This window comes from Anolis carolinensis, chromosome 3, assembly GCF_035594765.1.
Source record: "Anolis carolinensis isolate JA03-04 chromosome 3, rAnoCar3.1.pri, whole genome shotgun sequence".
Lineage (NCBI taxonomy): Eukaryota > Metazoa > Chordata > Lepidosauria > Squamata > Dactyloidae > Anolis > Anolis carolinensis.
The window spans coordinates 246937544-246961052 of record NC_085843.1 but is presented as its reverse complement, the minus strand read 5'-3'; the positions used below and the strand labels follow the sequence as shown (position 1 = coordinate 246961052).

Below are 23509 nucleotides of genomic sequence, written 5' to 3'. Positions count from 1 at the left end.
TGCCCAGATTTTTCACCCTATATCCTGAAATGTATAAATCTCTTGGGTTTATTCATTTTTGGTGCTATCATGTTTCAGCTACAGTCTAGAGGACTGTAAACTTTTGATCCAAGTGAATAAAGTGTATTCAAATCATATGTCCCTAATAGATTCAAGAGTCAGTGTTGCATAGTGGTTTGAGTATTGAACTACAACTTTGGAGAACTGGGTTGAAATCCCCACTTAGTTATGGAAACCTACTGGATGATCTTATGCAAGTCATACACTCTATGACCTTATCACAGAGGCCAGGTGAAGTGTCCCACTTTGCCTGGCTTGTGGAAGAAAGAGAAGGGAAATGGGGTGAATCAGGCATGCCACATGCAGCTCCCTTTCATTGATGCTTCCCCAATCACACAGGGAGGATCCGTGCAGGTTCCATTGGAGCCAGCACAATACAGGAAGCCTCCCATCTTGTGAGGGAAACGTCCAATGATACTTCCACCCTGGCTGGAGGTGGGGCCTCCACCAGAAGTCACACGACATCATATGATGGCCGGCATGGGGCTCCATCCCCAAAACACGCTGGAAGCATGCTAGGATGTTGAATTTGATGGGTGTGATCAGTCTCAGGAAACCTTGTGATAGGTTCACCTGAAGGTCAGTATAAGGTGGAAATTCATAAGGCACACAATAATTATAGCTTCAAGGACTAATACGTGCAGGCTGCTGAGGATGTTGTGGGTAGAATTGGGGTGGGGGAGAGAGAGATGTTAGCTTTTAAATGTAATTTTAATTGTATTTTTGTTGAATTTTAACTGTTTTTAAACTTTTGTACCATGGCACAAATATTCAATGGTTCTTTTAAAAATGTAACTGGTCTTAAATTTTATTGGGTGGTGCCATGTTGTCTTTAGCTGCCTTGAGTCCCTATGGGGAGAAAGGAAGGATAAAAATAAAGATAATAAAAACAACAACACATTCTGTTAATTTATCTTTCTTTGCTAAATTCTGATTAAACCAGTTCAACAAATCTTAATATTAATAGTACATTCTGTAATATATTCTGGAAAATTCATGTTAAATATAGAGAGCTAAGTTATAGCTGTTTATTTATGATAAGAGCTTCTTTATTTTATCTGCATATAGGTTTATAGTGGTGAGGAGATCTGCTCATAGATTTAGTCACAGTAATGTTAGGCTGCTATGCCCTTTGACTGTTCTTTTCATTCAGCCCTTTGGCTTTTTCTTCCTTCCCCTACTCCTTTACAATGAAACTTGTTTCTATAAGGCTGTGAGAATGGACAAGTGCCATGAGATCCTTTACCAGAAATGAAAACATAGTTTAGGACCACATCTTGTACCAATACTTTTATCTTATATGTGACCCTCAGATTTAATTGATAGGCAACATCTATTTGCATTTAATATGTTGAATGCTAGACACCCCCCCCCCCCCATTATTGTCTCTGTTATCACACTGTTCTCTTTCAACCTTGCATGCTGACACACTGCTACTTTTCCATTGGTTGATATTGGGGAGGACAAATGAAAACTGATGGAACAAATTTGATGGTTTTGTTTTTGTTGTCAGAGTTAAATTTGGTGAAAGTCAAGCTGGCACTTGTTTCTTCAACTTCCCTTTGTATGTGCACCACTAGCATTTTGTCAGTGGTATTCAATAAAATGTTGTTTAAATATGATATAAAAGTAGTGTGTGCCCGTGTGTGAGTATATGTGTGTAGAGAATTATTGAGAGAGTGTGGGGAGGAGAAAGAGACTAGGGAAGGGAAGCAAAACATACAATTACAGTCATGTTCTTTTGTTCTCCTTCTCCATCTCTCCATGCACATTCATTCATATTTCCTTCACGCATTTTGTTTGGAGAATGAAAGATTACGAAACATTACCTTTATGTGAAATCCTAAAATCATATTTATTGGCCAATTCACAGAAAGTGCCAGAGTGATCACAAAAAGGAGGTTTTTTAAATACATATACAGGGCAAGTTTTCAAAATGCAAGTTGGTTTTCCATAAGCATTTGACAAATTACATTGTAAAACCCAGAACCTTTTACAATCTAAAATTCAGACATTATTGTTCTAAAGTGACATGATTTACATCACAAAGCTGAGGGTAGGGAGGGCAAGGAAATAAATGAGTTTATTCTTTCTACATAATAAACTTATATTTGTTCCCCACTTTCCCTTTTATTATGTGATCATTTCTATCTGTACATTTTGTTAAAGAACTTTATTTAAAAAATAACAATAAGCAGATCTATACTATAGTCATATTCAAAAAGCATTCATATTCCTCTTCTGAATTGCATATACTCATTGAATTCCTTATCCTGCATATATTATATAGATCCACTCTTTACAGTTTAATTCACCACTTGCAACAAGATGCTTCCAGATGTTGTTTGATTGCCTTTCATGTACAGCAATATATTTCAATGTAATGAATGGATAAATGAAGTACAGAGTGATTTTCAGGTACATAAATGGGGTCAGAACGATCACACAATGGACATACGATTGTGTTATATCACATTTGTTTTGTCTCTTAACAATAACCAGGACTATCGAGTGAGTAAATTGGCACAGATTATAGACTTTTCAGAAACTGAAGAGGGAGAGGGAAAGCCAGGAGCTAGAATTATTGCTAATCAGCATGAAGTAATGGACCACCATTGATGCAAATCTTACAAATTAAAAGTTTAATAGGAAAAATGACTACATGCTACATTTTCTAATGTAGCAAACTAGCACTTTTACTGTCTAGTTAGTATGAAATACAGTGAAATAAAAGAGTTCCAAACAATTATGGAACAGGAAACTTTTTTTCAAAGTGCAGGCAGATACAGTGCCTTGATCACCAACAGATCAATGGAAATGCCTATGAAATTGCAATGGTTGAGTTTCAGACATTGTCTTGTGTAAGGCCCCATCTACACTGCTGTACCATACTGTTTCATAATGCAGTTTAACTGCATTGAACTGCATTATGTGGCAGTGTAGACTCATATAAAGCAGTTCAATGCAGTCAAACTGCATTAAAACAGCATTATATGCCTGTATAGATGGGGGCTATGTTGAAAGTCTCTTCCACACTGCTGATTTAACAGAGTTTCCTTAGGAATTGAAACCAGGAGATCTGTTTCCATTACTGCAATCTTTTGAAATATATCTTCTACTATGTCTCATGCTGTATATAATTTTTTTGCTCAACATTACATTCTGCTAGGTGCTGCACACTAGATTGTAGAACACTTATCAGTTGCCAAAAACGTTTCCATCAGCAAATATCTAAAAGTAAACCATTGTTTTCTGTTCATAACAACTAGCAAATATGATTCCCACATCATTCATAGTAATGTACATGGATTTTCCAGACAGTCTGTTATTCTAATGCCAACTCCACCCATTTGCTTAAGAGTTCACACATGCCCTCTAAATCTAGAAACCTTCCTTCCTTCCTTTGACCTCACAAGATTCCTGTTTCCTTCCCTATGTAATATGTCTTTAATTATTTAAATAATATAACAGGATCCTAACTCACATACAAGTCCACCTTCTTTCTTTAATGTCACATAAAGTTTTATGTGACAGCAGAAATGCCTTTTCTTAATTAGCATGTACACTAATTGTGATCAGCCTGTGATCCATAACTGTAAGTCATTATTATAGACATTTGGCCTTCTGCTGTACATCCATGGATTCAACAATCTACTGCTCGATAATATTAAAAAATATTCCAAAAATCAAACCTTGATTTTGCCATTTTATCTAAGGAACATTTTTACTATGCAATTATATATAATAGGACTTAAGTATCCATGGATTCTGGTATCAATGGGAGTTTCTAGAATCAAACCCCAGTGGATACTAAGAACTCACAGTTGAAAAAAAAAACCAGAATTTTAAAAATAGACATGATCCTCATTTAAATCAAAGTGCTTCCATTTCATGCTACTTTTCCTTTTAATGTTTCCTATTCATTCTCCACTGTTTCTTTTTTCTTTATATCAGAAAACATGGTTCAAGCTATGTTTATATTAAAGTTAAGTCTTTGATAAGACTCCAGTGGGTTTTCATTTCTCCATATATGATGCACTTGGTCCCACTGATTTCAATACAGTATTTGCAAACACTTCTCAAGCAATTTGTATCACCACTAACAAGGTCATCAAGCAGCATTGAACAGACTATCAAAAGCAAAATTTAAAGAATTCTTGAAACAGATAGTCAGCAAGATCTGTGCATTCAAAAGGATTATCCATTCAGCAGCAGCCCCTCACCGGGGATACTGCCTCATCTCCAGTGTGTCATGGCTAAGGAGACAAAATTATCAGAAATATTTTTTCTTTACAAATCCCAGAAATGCATCCAATTAACTGATGTTAAACCAGATCAATGTAACAGTATTTTTAAAAAGTCATATTAGTTTGCATCAGCATTTAATAAATTCTTTGACGATAACTGAAAGAAGTTTGCAGCATACCTTTTTATACTTTTATTTCTCTCAGTCTCAAAGGTGCTACATGATTCCAGCGTATATTGTTTTGCAAGAACAGACCAATTGCAATAAGCATACTAGAAATGTAATGTGTTGGGAGTAGATGCATCTTTTCATAGCTTGTGACTAATACACCAGGACAGGGGTAGGCAACTATAGAGCAGAAGAGTGGCATTTTTCATTTCATGGCCCTCAGCAGGCTGCTCTGGCACACCAAAGCCTCAAGACCACATAAAATTAGCAATGCTTTTTTCTGAGCAATTATCTCTTCTGGAAAAAAGTTCAAAATTGATGCAAAAGAGCTGTGAATTTACAACACCTGAACACCTCAAAAGCTCCATAAATGGTCTAAATAGAAGAAAGTAGTTTTGAGGGAGTTGGGGAGGAACTCCACTTGAAGGAGGGGGGCTGTAAAAAACATATTTGCTTGCTTTCTATTTTTATTTTGGTCATTTTTTTTTTGCTTCTGTAGTTTTTTAAGTGATATAAAGGCTTTGGGATGAAATGTCAACTGCGAGATTAGGGGCTCTGGCAGCTTGAGGGTCCATACTTTTGGGATTAACAAACCATCTGCAGTCCATGGGTCTCATTTTGCCCACTGCTCTATTGAGGACTGTCATAGAACTTGGAAGTTGCTAGTTAGTCCAGAACTATAAGCCTCTTCTTATGTTTTGCTGCAGCGTATTGCAGTGTGTCTCACCTTGCCTTCTGTGGGGCCCTGCAGAGCTGAAAAAAAAAAACCCTTCGACACTCCCCAATTTTCTTTGCCACAAATGTCTATATTTTGCTCCCAGAGAGCAGGATGCTCACTTATTCTGGGATTCTAGAGAACTAAAAAAAAAAAAAAAAGTAAAAGACACAATGTAACAAAATGGCCAATTAGAGATTCCCCTCAAGGATTTAAATAACTATTGGTCTTTTGGGGAAATATTTTTGTCCACTCAAAATTAGGGTCAATATAGGGGACGAGTAAGGGGACAACAGGTACCCTTGGAAAACCAATGGTCTGGACTCAATACGGTTGCAGATTTTTCACACCCATGATTTACTAGAGACTGGATTCACATTCTGAATCAACATTAGCAAATTAAGAGTTTTAATATCTTAATATGTGTTATTTCCCATTTGCCAGGGATTCATGTGTATGCAACAAAAGAGGTTCAAATGTGATTATGGCTTTGGCACAACATAAGATTATCCTAATCTTTCATACTTTTATATTTGTGGGATGCTATGCAAATTTATAGTCAATTAGAGTTAACACTATGGCCAACCAGCTTGACTAATGTATTTTATGGATTATTGTTAATGGTTTTAAATGTGTTGCTGTTTTTATTGATCTGTTTGGCATTGAATTTTGCCGGTTGTTGTAAGCCGCCCTGAGTCCCCTTGGGTGAGAAGGGCAGGGTGGAAATGTTGTAAATAAAATGAATAAATAAACCAGTTAATCACCAGTATACATATCTGTAAAGATACTGTAGTTTTTACAGTAATAAAGCAGTATATGGATTCAATATTAGTTGGATATAAAAAATAAATAAAAATTATGTCCCTAAGCAAAAACAGAGAGCAAAATGTGAACTATCAATTTATGTCAAAACTTTCAGTTAAGATAAGATAGTGTTACTAATTAACATAACACAGAAATGAAGATGTTAGGGCATATGAAAAGTTAAAATGATGTAAAACAACTTCTTTTTGATGAGTTTCACTAGTCAGCTAAATACTTATATGATTTGAGGCAGTGAAAGCTTAATCCTGAGAAAGATAGAAACAAGCCCTTTAAATTATAATTCTATGTTCTTCACTAAAGCAGTGATAGAGTAGAACAAATTAATTAAAGTTCTTGTTCAAAAGGAAGATTTATCATTAGTTGATCTTCCATTATGTGTTAGACTACTTTACATCTTACTACTTCCTACCACACCAATTCTGAATAAAAAATAGGAATACTCACGGGGTTAATAAGCAATCTGTATTAAATAATTTAGAGTTATATGACTTTAAATAGCATCCATTCCCTCTTCAGTTTGATGTCAGAATCCCTGGAGAAAAAAAACAGGCCTAAACTGGCTGAAATTACATATAAAAAACTTGAAACATCTTGAATTATAGGAAGTTTGGAAACATGCTATAATTACACATATTCAAAAGATACCTGGCCCAGATACTAAAACTACTGAATAACTCCATGCATCTGTCATAAAGATATTTTAAATACCTGAAGTCATTTTTGTTCTTTGCTCCTATAGCAAAGAATTCAGCAATCATATCTACATTGGCATCTGTGAAATATTAGTCAATTTAATTATCCATAATCCATATGGCTTTGTGCACAAACAATAGTCCAATAGAAAAGACAGCAACTATCCTACCATCACCTTCCATTTCTGCCACAGTATTATCAGGAAAAGATAATAGAGGTGGAAAGAATATTTAGAAAAAAGTATGAAGTGTATTTCCCAATGCTAATAAGCCCTAAATCTTGGACCATTCAGAATCTTTACAGTCCAGAACCTATATACAAAACCCACCTTTTCTTTTAAAAGAAAGCAGCATTTTCTGCATCTATGCAGAAATATTTTCTGTGCATATCATGTTTTTTTTCCAGCAAAAAAACCCCAAAAACATTGTTTTCTGTGCAAAAATTGCATTTTCTGCACAAAATATTGTTTTCTGGATCTAAAACAGTACCCAAATTTTTGCATGGTAAGTTTGCACATGCCACTGTGGTGTGGTTGTTTGAGTGTTTGGCTAGGATGCTGGCAGAACAGGATGTGAATTCCCACTCAGACACGGAAATCCACTGTGGGATCGTAGACAAGATGTTCTCAGTCTTAAAGGAAGGAAGTGATAAACACCTAAATAAATATTTCTGCCATCCCTTCCCAAAAATAAAGCCTCTTAAACTGTGCAGTTTTTGATAACTTTCTTGCATCGAGAAGAAAATTGCTAAAATTATTTGTTTCCTTTAAGAACCAACTTAGTGAAGAATTGCATCTCACACTAAATACATAGCTGTCATCAACTTTGCACTTGCTATTTTAATTCATTGACAACACCTTAACTTTTGTATTGTCAAAGATTAAACATCAAGAAGACAAGGTTGTACTGTACTGTTATTTCAGAACACTTATCATATTCACATGTCATAGCGTTGATAGAACTGTTAATTTCATACACCACCAGAGTGCGAATGCCATGAAAAATGCTCCATATGTTTTATGCCACCTTATAAATATAATGAGTTTCAATAACTAAAATTTCAAGATAATATTAAGGGCATCATCTTAATCATTTAATTGTTTTGAACTATTCACTTTGGATTTGATCCAAAGCACACCTAATTTAACCAAATTGGCTGTGTTTAATGCTTCTGAGTTTTGAGACTAATGAATTGCTGAAAGTCCAACAAATATCAAAAGTTAACTTTGTATGTTATGGCATTGAGTGTGTACCCACAGAGTTCCCAGTGTGCATTAACTTTTTCGCATTAAATGTTTGTATACAGTTACCGTGTTTCCCCGAAAATAAGACAGTGTCTTATATTAATTTTTGCTCACAAAGATGTGCTAGGTCTTATTTTCAGGGGATGTCTTATTTTTCCATGAAGAAAAATTCACATTTATTGTTGAACAAAAAAAAATGGACATTTATTATATACTGTACAGTAGTTGTCATCACAAACCAGCATAACCAGACAAACTGTGAATCCTGTCAAGAATTTCTTGTTACTACCATTATTTCCATGTACAACTGGTATGTGCATTTACCAATCCTGCATGCTCTGGTCTTCTGTTTGGCAGGCGCTGGGCATGCTTTCAAACAAATACTTTGCTAGGTCTTACTTTCGGGGGAGGCCTTATATTTAGCAATTCAGCAAAACTTCTACTAGGTCTTATTTTTCGGGGATGTCTTATTTTCGGGGAAACAGGGTACATAGACACACATGCATTCTAATGAAAATGGTTCTATACAGTGTTCCCTGCAATATATATATATATATATATATATATATATATATATATATATATTCTGTAATTTGTGTTTCATCCAATCAACATTCATCCAAGTGCCCAGTTCTTCCACTTTCATATTTCCTACCTGTTCTCTTGCAAGAGTCAACTTTCTACATATATATATTCACATAACAGAGTAAATCTTGGTTCCTCTTTACTTCTTCTTTAACTACTTCAAAAATGCCAGTGTTTAGTGTGGGTTGCTGAAAATCCATTTTTACAGGGTTTCTGAAGAACAATTTTCAGACATTTTAGAATATAACAGCCAGATTACACAGATGTTGGTTTGAATGACCTCCCTCACTCATGTATAAAAATATTCATTGACTTCAAGGATATTTCTGGGCACACTTCAAAAGTAATAGTATTCGTCTATTAAGCCATGGCTTTCATGGGATCAAGGTATCTGAAATGTATGATTTTGTCTGAAACCAAATTTGAGATCTCCATAAGCCTGAATTCAGAGTATAGGTCAGGGGTGTGGATATGTGGTTCTTCAGATGTTGCTAAACTGTAACTGACAGTATTTCTCACTCTTCTTGGCTTTGCTCTCTAGGACTGCTGGGAATGGCAGTCCAACATCCTATGTGATTCCCATTCTGGTATAAGTGATTGCTGGTCATAGCAAGGGACTCCCCAGGCATCTACTCATATGTCTACTCATATGTGGTAGATAGGAACTTGCAAAATCATCTCTGAGTATTCCTTGCTTGAAATTCATGGGGTGCTCATATGTTGACAGGCAACATACATTTAATGAAATTAAACTATTTAGGCATGTAATAGTTGAATACTGGATATTGGCATTATTCATGTCCAAACTATTACGTTTCTATCCAAATAATGATATTTACATAAATATTGGAAAAATCTTTTTCACAGTTGTAGTATACTCATTGATCCAATTGGAATTTGGCTCTAGTATTTTTGGATACTAAAGAGAGGACATATAATGCTTAAGATACAACTTAAGCCATCTATTTTGCCATCTATTCTGGCAGTCGATTTTAGGTTGTGAATTTTAATCTGCATTTCATTTGTGGATTTTAACTTGTATTTTAACTTTGTGTATCTTAGTGTATGTCTTTTAAGAGGGTTTTATCTCTTGTTTTAATGATGTTGTATCCTTCCTTGATCCACAGAGAGAGGCAGGTAATAAATGTATTATTATTATTATTATTATTATTATTATTATTATTATTATTATTATTATACAAAACTTTTAATTATAATAAATTATTAATAAAGTAGTCATTAGTTATTTGAAGAAGTTATGGGAAAACGTCTGTTGAATTTATTTGACAATAACAGGCATTCAGGATAAGTTCTTGAGCATCACACAGATTTATGGATTACCATATTCTTGAACAAAACTGTAAGAGAACCACCAGTATATACTGAGGAGGAGACAAAAGTCTCCTTTCCCCCCTTCATCCAATCTTCATCTTCCCTCCACCACCACCACCAAAAAAAAAAAATCTGTTCCAGAAAGTTGTGCACCATCTGGACCAGTGAGGGAGGTAGTACTGAAGTCTGTAGATCAGAAAGGAAAATCAGTGAAAATTGTCGAGATTTATGCTACCAGCAGTTATATACTGAACAGATCTGGTGAAAACAGTCTGGATCTAGCCTACCATAACTTGCATATTACTTGAATGAATTAAGACAGAGTGAATTAAAAGTCATAGAACCTCTGGCTAACAAAAAGTATTATTATCCATGGTCATACCACTCTGCCAATTCTCCACTATCTCCAGGCTTAAAATGTGACATTCACCGCTGTATTATTCCACTTCCATCGCCTGTGTTGACCATGATCATATATCAGTGAGTCTGATCATATACAGATATTTCAACACATTTAGTTTCTTCTAACTATGTGGAAGATTGGAACATTCATCTTTCATTGTCCTGTACTGAATCCATCACATTCAGTCTCAAAAAGGCAATGGTGACAGCAGAATTTATACTCATATCCTTTTTCTCTTCCATACTTAGATTAGGGATAAATGAAGCAATGAAGATTAATATAGATTTCAAGGGTAACAGCATGAGAAATCATTCTAAATTTGCTTGTCTGGTTAGGGATTTAAACTTGAAAGTAAATTAACCATGCCAAGTGTAGTGCCAAAGCATACGAGTCAAAGTGTACATTTAGAACAAGAATGAATATAAATTTATGGACTGAGGGAACCATTGTTATACCCTAATCATATATATTCAGAAATAAGTGGTATTTTTGAAATAAATAATTCCAAAAATCCAAAAGGCACAATACATAACTATTACTAACTCGTGGCCAAATATTAGGAGTTAAATATAAAGTACTACAGAATCAGTATTACTGGTATTTCCGTCTCATTTGCAATAGCATTGTTAACAACTGTTCAAAGAAGCAATTAGCGCCCAAGGAATTACTACTAAAAACAATCAATTGAACCCCCTACTTGGACTAGTTGGCAGCACCAAAAAGCAACTATAGTGCTGAAAATGTCAGGATATCAATTTAGTGAACAGCAGGGTACCTACAACTCTCTGATACAAATGGAAAAAAATGCCCCACCCCCACCCAAACAAATGAAACTATGATATTTGATGTTTGCTTTTTAGGCAGGATCAATACAACTGTTAATCATTTCTTGGTTCCTTTTTATTTTCTGAAGTGTATTTGATCTTGTTAAATATACACTGAAGAAAATTCAATTAAAGTGGACAAAAGAATAGCATTAGGACTTGATTTGATAATCTATATGAGACTATTTTCCTGATCTAGACTTAGCAAGATTTAAATGTTGCTTACAGAGAAAGCCCAATTCCATCCTGCACCCCCGACCCATATTCGTGGTAAAATGGACTGATAATTTCATATGCATTCATCTGCTTTTTTACAGCCTCCTCAAAGATAATTTCTTAACTATATAAATGCACTCGCTTGCTTTGTCTTTGTGAAAAGGTTTTAAATGAATGTGCTTAATGAAACTGGGATGTGCATTTGCTTGAAAAGTACCTTGTCGTTTGCCACAATAGTATTTAAATGTTGATGGTGACAAAATTCTGACTCCCACATTCTTCAGGCGCATAAAATAACCAGGTTTTCCTCTACTGTGTTACTGGCAGAGGAGGGAAAAATCTAGTTACACTTCATGTGACACATTTCAAATAGCTATGACACCTTTATTCCTGTCCAAGGAATATATGCCATCTGTTGCCAGTAGAGAAGCATTTGAGCAAGGAAGCAGAAAAACAGCACACAGAATGCTCGAGGGAAGAAATAGCAACCCACAAAGGCAGAGCAAACATTAATCACAAAAATTGGGATGTTAATCACGTGATAGGCATCAAGATTTACTGCACTTGATTCCAATAACTTAAACTAGGCTGCTGAAAATTGAGTGTATGAAAACTAAACTGTGCTTTAAGAATTATATTGTTATTTTCAAGTCACATAAATATATAATTAATCTAATCAGCACCCACATTCAGGACTAGTTCAGAGGATCATATCTCAGCTTATTAAACTGACATGTGAATTATTCTTTCGCTTAAGTATGCAGTCCTTTTACTTCTGCTTTTGCGGTGGAAGCTTCCCATAACTGAATCAGATAATTATGGCTACCAGCTGCAGAACATAATATTGAACCATGGTCTGAAGTTGGTGAAATGTTCTAGCTTATTCTGACATTGCCAATGTTAGAAACATATTTTCTCAATTGGAATAAAATAGTAATCTTGAAGATTGGAGATTTCTTGACCTTATTTATCAGAATAGAATAGTCTTATATATAAAAGGCTTGTTCATATCTTGCTTTATGAATCCAAGCCATGATAATCCAAATGAAGCCATTGTGTAACATGGACATTTTCTAGTAGCCTATATATCACAGGGTCTATATGAGTATACATCCTGTTTCCCCAAAAATAAGACATCCCCTGAAAATAAGACCTAGCAGAGATTTTGCTGAATTGCTAAATATAAGGCCTCCCCCAAAACTAAGACCTAGCAAAGGTTTTGTTTGGAAGCATGCCTGCCGAACAGGACACTGGAGCATGCAGGATTGGTAAATGTACATACCATAGATTGTTGTATATGAAAATAATGGTAGTAACAAGAAATTCTTGAGAGGATTCACAGTTTCTCTGGTTATGCTGATTTGTGATGACAACTACTGTACAGTATATAATACATGTTCATTTTTTTGTTCAACAATAAATGTAAATTCTTCTTCATGGAAAAATAAGACAGCACCTTAAAATAAGACCTAGCACATCTTTGGGAGCAAAAATTAATATAAGACGCTGTCTTTATTTTCAGGTAAACACAGTAGTATTGCCTGGAAGATAGTGATGTGACTTGTGTACTTTGGCATGAAGGAAAAGTTTTGTATTCTTATGAATTTCTAAAACAATGACTCCTGATATCCAAAACAGCTTCCTTATTATTAGAAACATTTACAGCAGGTAAATTCATTTGGCATGTGAATATATATTTCTATCTATATGGCAAAATAAATAACATTAGTTAATAAAACAATATATTGTAATTCTGAAGCTGATTGTATATCTCCCTAATTATGGGTGGAATATAAAGCAAACAATAAAATAAATAGCATTAATCCAATAATCTTGGTATGCTTCTTTTTCTAAGCTTTGCTCCTCCTTTTCCAAGAATGATTCTCAAACTATTGAACAGCTTTCCAGACATATATTTTAGAATCAAAGGCTAGAATTCTTTGTCACACCCAAGTTGCATAACAAATTTGGCTACATAGCAGAGGCACTAGGGAACCCTCTTACTGAATTGTGGCAAAAGTATCAGATCAAGCAGAAGTTTTACAAATGCAAACTGGAATTCACTAATGCTATCTAAATGCGCATCAGGAATGCCTGTTGCCCATTGAGTCCCCTTGGGTATTAGTCCCTTTTCTGTTGGGTCTCAAAGCCCAGCAGCTCCATTGTGCATTGGTTCCAGTTTGTATCACTTTCTGTTGTCCATTGGTCCCCATATTCAAAAGTCACTTTGCTGCCTCCCCTCTACATGGTAACTAACAGCAGCCCCTTGCTGAATATGAACATTGCAAAGCTGCCTGATTTTGTTTCCTGAAGACATAAGTCTCACTTATGAAGATGCAAGTCCCCAAAAATTCTGATAAAACAATAATTTAAACTAAATTATAATAAAATTATTGTACTTATTATTCTTCTGACTCTTAACACCACAAAATACCCATTGTTCACTATTGGGACAGGGCTTATGTGGAAACCTTTGTGCTTGCAGGTTTTGAACCTTGAGATCCTAAATGTGAAACTATAACCTCTGAGGATGCCTGCCATAGATGTGGGCGAAACGTCAGGAGAGAATGCTTCTGGAACATGGCCACACAGCCCGAAAGACACACAACAACCCTATCAGTAAATTAATCAACAGAACTAAATGTGGAACTACAGTAGAGTCTCACTTATCCAACATAAACGGGCCGGAAGAATGTTGGATAAGTGAATATGTTGGATAATAAGGAGGCATTAAGGAAAAGCCTATTAAACATCAAAATAGGTTATGATTTTACAAATTAAGCACCAAAACATCATGTTAGACAACAAATTTGGCAGAAAAAATAGTTCTATACGCAGTAATGCTGTGTAGTCATTACTGTATTTATGAATTTAGCACCAAAATATCACGGTATATTGAAAACATTGACTCCAAAAATGCGTTGGATAATCCAGAACGTTGGATAAGCGAGTGTTGGATAAGTGAGACTCTACTGTATGTGTTAGCAAACAGTGTTAATTATGGAGCTGCCATAAATCTTTCCACTTCAAGTATCTCTCCTTCTCTGATCATTCTCTTATTCCTAAAGCATGCAATCTTTGCACTTGATGACACAAATTTCAGCTTGTCATTCTTCCTCACTATGATCACATCATCTAGATGACTTCTTTGCTTGTTTTTGTCAGCTAGCTGGCCTGCCAAAAGATCTACATTTGACAAGATGCATGCATAATCAAAACTATGCTATACATTGATACCTGCCTGATGTCCTTCATGACACTTATCCCAAAAGGACATTTCTGCCAGTGCTCACAAGAATTTCAAACCAAACAAATGATGGAACCAATTTCCCCACACCCAGCTCTGCCAAGATATGGGATAGCTGGAAAAATGGTCTGCAGGTGGAATGCTATAGAATGTCATTCTAATTTCAATGGCTGCTGGTTTTAGTTTTTTAAAAAAATTGTTATATAGTATAATTGACACTGTGAGGAGCAGAAGCAGGGGCTTCTGCTGCTGTTGCAACTCTCCATGACTTCATCACTTACTGGTTGTAGGCTAGTTGCATTCTGCCACCGCTCTTATCTGGAGCTTCATCTGCGCTCTTAGCCATTGTGGTTACCTCTGCTGATGTCAGAACAGGGTGCCCACACAATCAGGAAGAAGAAGAGGGACATTCTTTCTTCCTGGTCTTATGAGCACCCTGTTTTGATATTGGCAGAGATGCTTACACAACCAGGGATATTGCTTATTCCTTCTTACTGAATCAGTACACTGCTAGTGTACTGATTACACTAGCAGCCTTTAAGAAAGACCTGAAAACATGGCTCTTCCGTTGTGCCTTTGGAGAGTAATCACTACATACATCCCTTTTGCTGCTCTCCTTCAATATTTGTCCTCCAGATTGCACCGCCACTTTATGACTCTGTCCTCTGTGGTTTTTACTCCTACTTCCTTTCTCACCTCGAGTTTTAATCTAGTGTTCATGTGGCCCGCCCTTGGTTTTATTGTTCTTTTGATCTTGTTTAATGTAGTGTATATTTTCTTTTATTGTGTTGTTTAATGTGCTATGATTTGTTGTTCTATTATATTTTGTTATATTGTATTGTTCTGGGCATGGCCCCATGTAAGCCGCCCCGAGTCCCCGTTGGGGAGATGGTGGCGGGGTATAAATAAAGTTTATTATTATTATTTATTTATTATTATTGTGCAGGAGCCCCAAGTCTAATGTCAGCAAAGGCACCCACTATGGCCAGCGCTCAGACAGATCTCCCTGGCCAGCTAGAAATGGCAATGATGGTGACCCATTAGCATGAGATGCAGGCTGCCCTAGTGAAGCAGATGCACTTCAGGGCCATCTGAATAATGACCCTGGATTTAACAGATCTGAGGTGTTGTGGGGCACATATACACTAGACTTAAGTACCCAGTGCAGTTGAGCCCTTATTGGCCATGGGCACATTTGCACTGACACTTATTTTGGGGCCGATCCAGAGTGCTGGATGCCAGATCAACCTTGATAAGTGTTCCCACAGGGACTCTCTCTTTCTCTCACACACCTGCCATTGTGCCAGAGAGCAGAACTTTTTTTTTTAAACTCTGGTTTCTTTCACTCCTAGAAATTTACCAGCAACTAATGGTTTATGAACTTACATTAATCCATGGACCATTACTATGACTAACATTAACCTATATAATAGGGGGAAACAAGGAGTACAAGAAGCTGCCTTCTGAACATATTCTAAGCTTGCTACAACAGAACAATTCAACTGAGAGAGTGGAAATTATGGCTGCTGGTAAGATGTAAATTCATGATAATTTAATAATACTCACTGTAATTCTCAAATCACATCATATTGTAAACCAATATGTCAGCCACAGAGCAAGTTGTATGTCTTGGCAGAATCTCTAAATAACACATGATGGAAAAACAAATTGATTGCTGTGCTTAAATATAATTGATATTTGGTAGTCACATGATTTTTTCCTTATTTCATTCTCATAAGCAATAAAAATACTTTCAAAAGTTCTCCCTGTTGGATGATTACAAATTTCTCTGCAATGTTATGTACATGTTTTTCTAATGAAACTTTGTGGTGTGGGTGGTGATTTTGATTAAAATCCCCACAATCTATTTTTATACAACCTATATTTTTTTCACAGTAAATCATCTTGTGCAAAAACATTTCTTTTGCACAAAACATCATTTTTGAATACAAAATCTACATTTTTTTGTATTTATTTTGTAAAAATGTACCAAATTGAAAAAATCTGTGATAACTGATCATTATCTCGGGGGGATCTTTTGTTTTGTCTTTTCTTTAAAAAAATGATCTGTGAAATATGCTTACATTCTTAATATTTGGGACTTCAGAGAAATTTGCTTTAAAAAGAAACATATTCTAGCCCACTGTTCAGGTTAAATATGGATATCTTCTAATCTAGCAGTAATTAAATTGTAGGACATTAGTTATCAAGAAAAAGTATGAATCCCTCACCAACACATACATGTCTTGCCTTGTGCCTGCTTTAACAGACTGCACACCTCCTCAATAGATAGCAAAAACACCCTGTGGACTCCTCAATAACCAAACAGCATGCAGCATAGAGGAAATCATCTAATCTGATGCTGCTCAAAGTATGTAGCAACTGTCCTAATGATGCAAAGGCTCAGAGAGATTTTCTTAGGCACTTCTAGGTTCAGGGAACTCAACCATAAGTCTCCATTCTGCCTAAGTCCAACTGTTGAGCACATTCTGTGAAATAAGCCCTAGTTCTTGTAAGATGTTCTTGTATGTCTTGGGTCTTATCTGCCACTGACTGACCTTGGACTGTGTTTGACCTTGCAGGATTTGTCTGGTTGTTGTTTGAATTTGACTACTTTTGGATTCTGGGTTGCTCTCTGACTCTGGTTTGGCTCATTCTTGTCCGGTTTATCACTGGTAGGACTGTTTGACCTTTGCTTTATCTTTTGTTATTACTTTAGGTTTCCCCCCCTTCTTTGTAGATCTAATAGCTTTACAGAGCCAAATGCTCTAAACTTTAAACTGTCTTAACTGTGCTTCAGAACCCATTCACTTTAGCATTGCTGGAACAGGACATTAGTTTGTCTTTACTCAGAACTAACATATATGGCTAATGTGAAATAAATAGCAGAGGAATATTTTCCCTTACAAACCCACAGACAACTTTAACCTGTGGTTTGGGATTTGTAATACAATGAGATTTCCTTGACACAGGATAATGAAATGGCACATCTCTAAAACATAGATGAAATAAGCAAGTTTAACCAAAGTAAAAAATATTTAGGAAAAATATGAAATCATAAATAACAAACCACAACAAAATTATTTGCTTCTGCAGCAAATGCTATGGTTTCTATGTATGTAAAACATGCGCAGCATTAAGTACTGCACTATTTTGCATTTATTTAACTGTAGAACTATAGAAATATTTAGAAAAATAATACAACAAACCACACAGACCTGCCAGGATCTTATCAACATATAGAATACATTGTTGAGGAGGAAATGCAAAACTATTTTCTATTATAAACTACATTTTTTTCAAACTACACTACTTGGTTTTACTTTTAAGTTATGTGTTTCAAAATCTCCTATATTTGTGGGTTTTTTAAAAAAAGAATCCAGTCAAAGCTTTCTTATTATTTTGAAGTATTTGTTTTAGAAGAAAAAGGCATAAATACTTTCACATGTAGCACTTCTTTTTTGCCTCTAAGAACAAATGTTAGCAGTAAATGGAATATTCTCAACTGCAATAATTAAATGTGGCATCATTTTTATACATGCAAAAGGAAACTTTTGGGAAGCTGTTTGGTGTTTAGATAGAACAGCGCTTGTCTAAATCCCAGCTGATCCCAGCGATGGTATTAGTGCCACTGTTATAAGATACTCAAACAAGGTAATGATTTCCAATTCAAGTTACTCAGATTTTCTACAAAGATCAGAAGCATAGGTCTTAGCCATTCCAGTTGAGCCTATTTTTCACATGAGATAAAGGGCTTTATCTATGTGACAGAGGATGAAGTAACATAATCACAAGCAAAGGTTTCAGTTCATGGGATTTTACATGGCATTAGTTGAGTTTCAGTAGGTGGACAGGGCAAGTCCTTTTTCCCTTCAAGACTTCAATATTAAAAGAAAAATGGATTATCGAGTCCTACATACACATAGGAAAAACACAGTTTAAAGTAGTAGGATTTTTTTTGCAAAAGACAATTAAAGACACAGAAGAAAAGTGGAAAAGAAGCAAGTTAATTTCCTTCTTGCAATTAGTTGCACGTATGTCTTTGTCTACTTCTGAAGATTAGGTTCTTAAACTGAGAATCAAATCAAAATTTGACTATATCCTTAAAGGCCAACAAGACTTACTCCTCTAGGAAACAGGACACTTGCATATTCATGTTCAGAGGATAATGGAATATCATGGAAGTGGAGAAGTGGTCAAGAATACATGACATCAGGCTGGTGTTATTACTGTTGACACATTAATGGTTGTACCCTGTGTTTTACCAGGTGCCATTACTGATACACTAGGAAAGGAATCTGGAGCAGTTTTGATAAAACTACATCATATTCAGGCAATGCAGTTCTACCATTGTAGTCAATAGGGAGTTTAATCCTGTCAATTAATTCATAGATCCAAGATGGGATTGACTCAGTAGGATTGACTCAGAAATACATAGTATTGGTGTATACAAAAGGATCAATAGAACTAAGGATTTCTAGTAGGGTAGTGTTGAATCATCCCACTCCAGCTGATCTTGCCTGATTACATTCCGTTTACTTTCTTTATTTCCAATGGTTTCTTCCTCCTCCTCCTCATCACTCTCATCTGACTCTGCACTAGTTGTATCTTCTTCTTCATCTTCTAATTCCTCCTCCTCCTCCTCACTGTCTTCTTCCACATTGCGAGGTTCTTCATGTTTCTAGAATGTGCAGAAACACACAAAAAAGAACTTTAGAAACCCTGAAACTTTATCACTAAAAACTAAGCAAAAATAAGGATGTAGCTAGAAAATCTGGCACTGTGATTTTAAATGACAGGGCAAATAGTAATTGATTTGACTTCCGCAAAAAAGTGAATATGTGGCTCTTTGACCAAGCTTTAGGAAATTTGGTGTAATAATAGATATGAAAGATGTGTAACCGACTAATGGAATGGCCTGGACTAAGCCTATGGATCATGTGATTTACTCTAATGTATGGAGTTAAAGGTTTTAATTGTTTTAGTTGTATTTTAATATTTAATTTAATTTAAATGGTTGTTTTTGTACTCTGTTTTCTAAAGGCACTGAATTATTGCCATGTTGTGAAGCTGCCTTGAGTCCCCTCCAGGGTTGAGAAAGGCGGGGTAAAAGTACCATAAATAAATAAATTTGCTTGTATGAATTCTTTCTTCAAATGCTGCAGCATAACGCATAATTTAAGAATAGCAATAAACCAGCAGTACCAATCTTGAAAAGTAAAAAGGGAAAAGCTGAAGGATGAAAGTGGCCAACAAAAGATGACAGGTGCCACTCACTAATGATCATGTGTATTCTTCTTTACAGGATCCATTTAAATTATCACTAATTAGATAAATCAATCAAACTAAATCATATTCATCAGTATTCAATTGACAGAAAATGTATTTTTATAGTGAAAATCACAATTGTTATCATTATTGTCATAATCTTCTAGCTTGCAGTATAAAAATATATTAGTATACAAAGTATAAGATGCTCTTCCGGACATATTTTTTAAAAAACCCAGATATGATAAGACTACAGTATTTCAAAAATTTTTTGCTCACATCTAAGAAATATTTTCCTTTGACAGTGAAAGAAAGATGAGAGATGTATTATGAAACCTTCCCTTGTACAACATCTCCAACAGTTGGTAGTTTAAGATATCCATCCTCCCTTCCCAGCCACTATGCCCTAAGTCAGAGAAAATGGGAAGGGTAAATGCCATCGAGGGAAAATAAAACATGGGCTTAAAGTAAAGTAGATTTTTATGGTCTGCTTTGTATGTGCCCATCAGTCTAAAGAAAACACAGATAGAAAGATCTGAGCAGGCTTCTGATGGATTCTTGGAAGAAAATAAAATTTATCTTAACATGAAAAAGCAACCAAGTTTCAAATTAATATCCCTTCAATCATCACAACTACTACAATTAAATATCAATAAAAAGGGACCCCCTATATCTAACAGAAGTCATCAAATAGTTTATTTTATTTCAATGTATTTTGATACTTCTTCTAATATCAATTTTACTGGTAGGAATAATTTCAACATAGTTATTACACAATTCAGTATAAGGGAAACCACTGTAAATGGCAATATGCCAAACCCTTCTTGGAACAGGATATTGGCATGAGTGCCAATATAAGTGCCACCCCAAACACTGATATCACTTTGTTTTATAGAAGGTATAAAATGACACTCATACAACTTTTCCTGTGCATATTGAGTTGTGTATGGGATGGGGGTGGAACAGGGGAAGGTTAGTCAGATATCTGTCAACTTGGGCTTATCTGTCACTGAGAGCTCCTCTCTCCAGCTTTCCAAATCTTACTATTCTGGCCAATGAAGGAGCAGAAAAGTCACAACACCTATTTTAATCATACTGGGACTTAGCTGTTTAGCTTATTTTTCCAACTCCTACCACTTCATTTTCTTTCACTGACAAATCAACTGTCTATAAGCTGCCCTTGGAGCTTTCCCCTAAAGGATAGGGTATAGATGTTTCAACTCAGTACAAAGGTAATACATGTAAGTATTTCATGAGAACTAGAGCCATGATTGTTCAAAGTATCCAACTGCATAGGATGCATATTCATGCACAGATGCACTCATAGAACACTATGTCCAAGCATTCCACGTTTTGGGACTAACTTTCACTTGTTTCTCATTCATTGAATGAATGCTGAAGAGGAACAACTTCTTATATAAATCACCATTGAAAATGCCACATCAAACACAAGTAAAGGCAGTCACACTCTGCAACTTACTTCCATGGGATTGACAGTGATGGTCAGAGCTGAATCATCCCAATCCATTTCATTTTCTTTACTGCTTTCATTTTCTTTTGTGCCATGATGGAAAGCTGTTCGAATTCTATATATCCCCAGAACTATAATAAAGACTAAGATACTGACACAGGTTACTATGACAATAGTAGCCACACTTGGAAGTGCTAGAAAGAAATAAAAAACAAAGTAATATAATATATCCTTTTTATTTTCTTGATACGCATGCTTATATTCATTCATGTATTTCAAGCTGCCAAAGATAAGCTATCTATGAGTCTGCATTCATTACAGCAATGTCAACTATACAGTAGGCACTTGGTATCTGCTGGAGGTTGGTTCCAAGGACCCATATGGATATCAAAATCCATAGAGACCCAAGTCCCATTATATACAATGGGTAGAAAAATTGTGTTCCTTGTATAAAACTGCAGTCAAACTTTATTTTTGGACTTTTTAAAAATATATATATTGAAGCCATGGATGGTTGAATATGTGGATGCAGAATGTGTGGGTAAGGAAGATGGATTGTAAGTAACTTAAACAATGGTTTCTAATCTTCAGTGCATGCATTGTCTTACTGCAACTGTTTCTGTTTTTGAAAGCCATAACAGTAACAACAAAAATATAAACAATGGACAACACTATTCCTAACATTTCCTCTAAGTAGTTAGTTCCATAGGGTGAGCAGGTGAAAACCAATACACTTCTACCTGTATATTGAAGGTACATACTGTTTTTTTAAAAAATTTTGACACAGAACTTCCTCCCAACACTGTTCCTCTCTCCCCAAAGCTATTTTTAAGCTGTGCACAAGCAAGCATGCCACACATTCTAATATCATGAGTCAACCCATGTCAAATTTACTCATACCTAGCATCTGCATTAATGGCCACTGAGTTAGAGGGAGTCTGCAGAACCACAGCTGTATGTGCAAATGCACACTCCCTTCAGACATCCACACTGCATGCATAGATGCCAAAAGAGTGCGGCAAGTTGCCATGCAGTGGTGGCCGGTTGCTCCAATGTCTTAAGGTGCCTCTGCACTGTAGAACTAATGCAGTTAGGCACCACCTTAATTGCCATTGCTCAATGGTATTGTATCATGGAAACTGTAGTTTTACAAAGTCTTTGGGCCAAAGACTGCTGATGCCTCACCAAACTCCTAGGATTCCTCAGCACTGGCAATTAAAATAATAACAAACTGCATTCATTCTACAGTGTAGGTGCATTCATAGATTATAGAATCATAAAATTAAACAATTGGAAGAGATCAAAAAGGCCTTAAAAAAAACCGCAGAGGAGATTTCACTGCACTCCAAAGTTGCTTATTCCACTGTTGAAAAGCTCTTATCATCAGGAAGTTCTTCTTAATTGTAAAAACTCTTTTTATATATATATAGCTGCTCAAGAGTCCTTCTTACTCAATATGACGTCCTTTCCAATATTTAAATATAGCTATCTTAAAACACCTCTTGATCTTCTTTTCTCCAGCATAAACATTCCCAGCTCCATAAGGCACTCCTCATAGGACTTCCCTGCCTGTCCTTTTACCAGTTTGTTTGCTGTTCTTGTGCCACATTCAAGCTTGTCAATATTTTTATTGTCAATGGGAAAGTTTCTGTGGGTTTTATTTAAAGATTGAAAAGAGCTCTTCAAAGGCATGAACTTATTTTAAGGGATAGAACCCAATGCCTTAATTGGCTTCATTAAAGTACAGACTAAAATCCAAAGCACATCCATTGTTCTATTTACATTGGACCCATGACCTATCACTGTTGCTACTGAAAATAGCAAATTTGAAGCTAGTCACTGCTATACTTCTCCATGTTCACCTGAAGAGAAACTCTTGTTATACCCACTTTTAAGTGTAATTAAAATGAGTAATGAGACATTGGTCCATTAATCACAATTACTCATGATAGAATGGTGAAATTAATCTCCACAAGTCAATGGACTGAAACTTCCATAATCCTTTACCTTTAGGCAAATTTTTACCTAATCTTTGCTATGCTCAAACAACAACATTAGAGAACATACTCTGATGTCTGTGTGGCATGTTTCCCCAGTAGGTTTTGGACAGAGTTAATGTAGCTGTCCAAGGTGAACTGCTAAGGACAGATGTGAGGACACTGAATAGCTTCTATAAAGCTGGGATAAATAATGAAATGGATTTACTGCCCCAG

The 23509-nt window shown here is 35.7% G+C and overlaps 1 protein-coding gene across 3 annotated transcripts in view; it reads right to left on the bottom strand.

Annotated features, from left to right (window-relative positions):
* Positions 1–1890: 1890 nt before the first annotated feature.
* The window catches only part of clstn2 (calsyntenin 2), a 416881-nt gene continuing 395262 nt past the window's right edge, over positions 1891–23509 (bottom strand). For all 3 annotated transcript variants that reach the window (XM_008106290.3, XM_008106291.3, XM_062976556.1), the window contains 2 exons: positions 21306–21490; positions 1891–19238 (listed from right to left, as the gene is read on the bottom strand). In XM_008106290.3, coding sequence (XP_008104497.1) covers positions 19035–19238; positions 21306–21490 — 389 coding nt within the window. In that variant the 3' untranslated portion in view covers positions 1891–19034. The remainder of the gene's footprint in view (positions 19239–21305; positions 21491–23509) is intronic.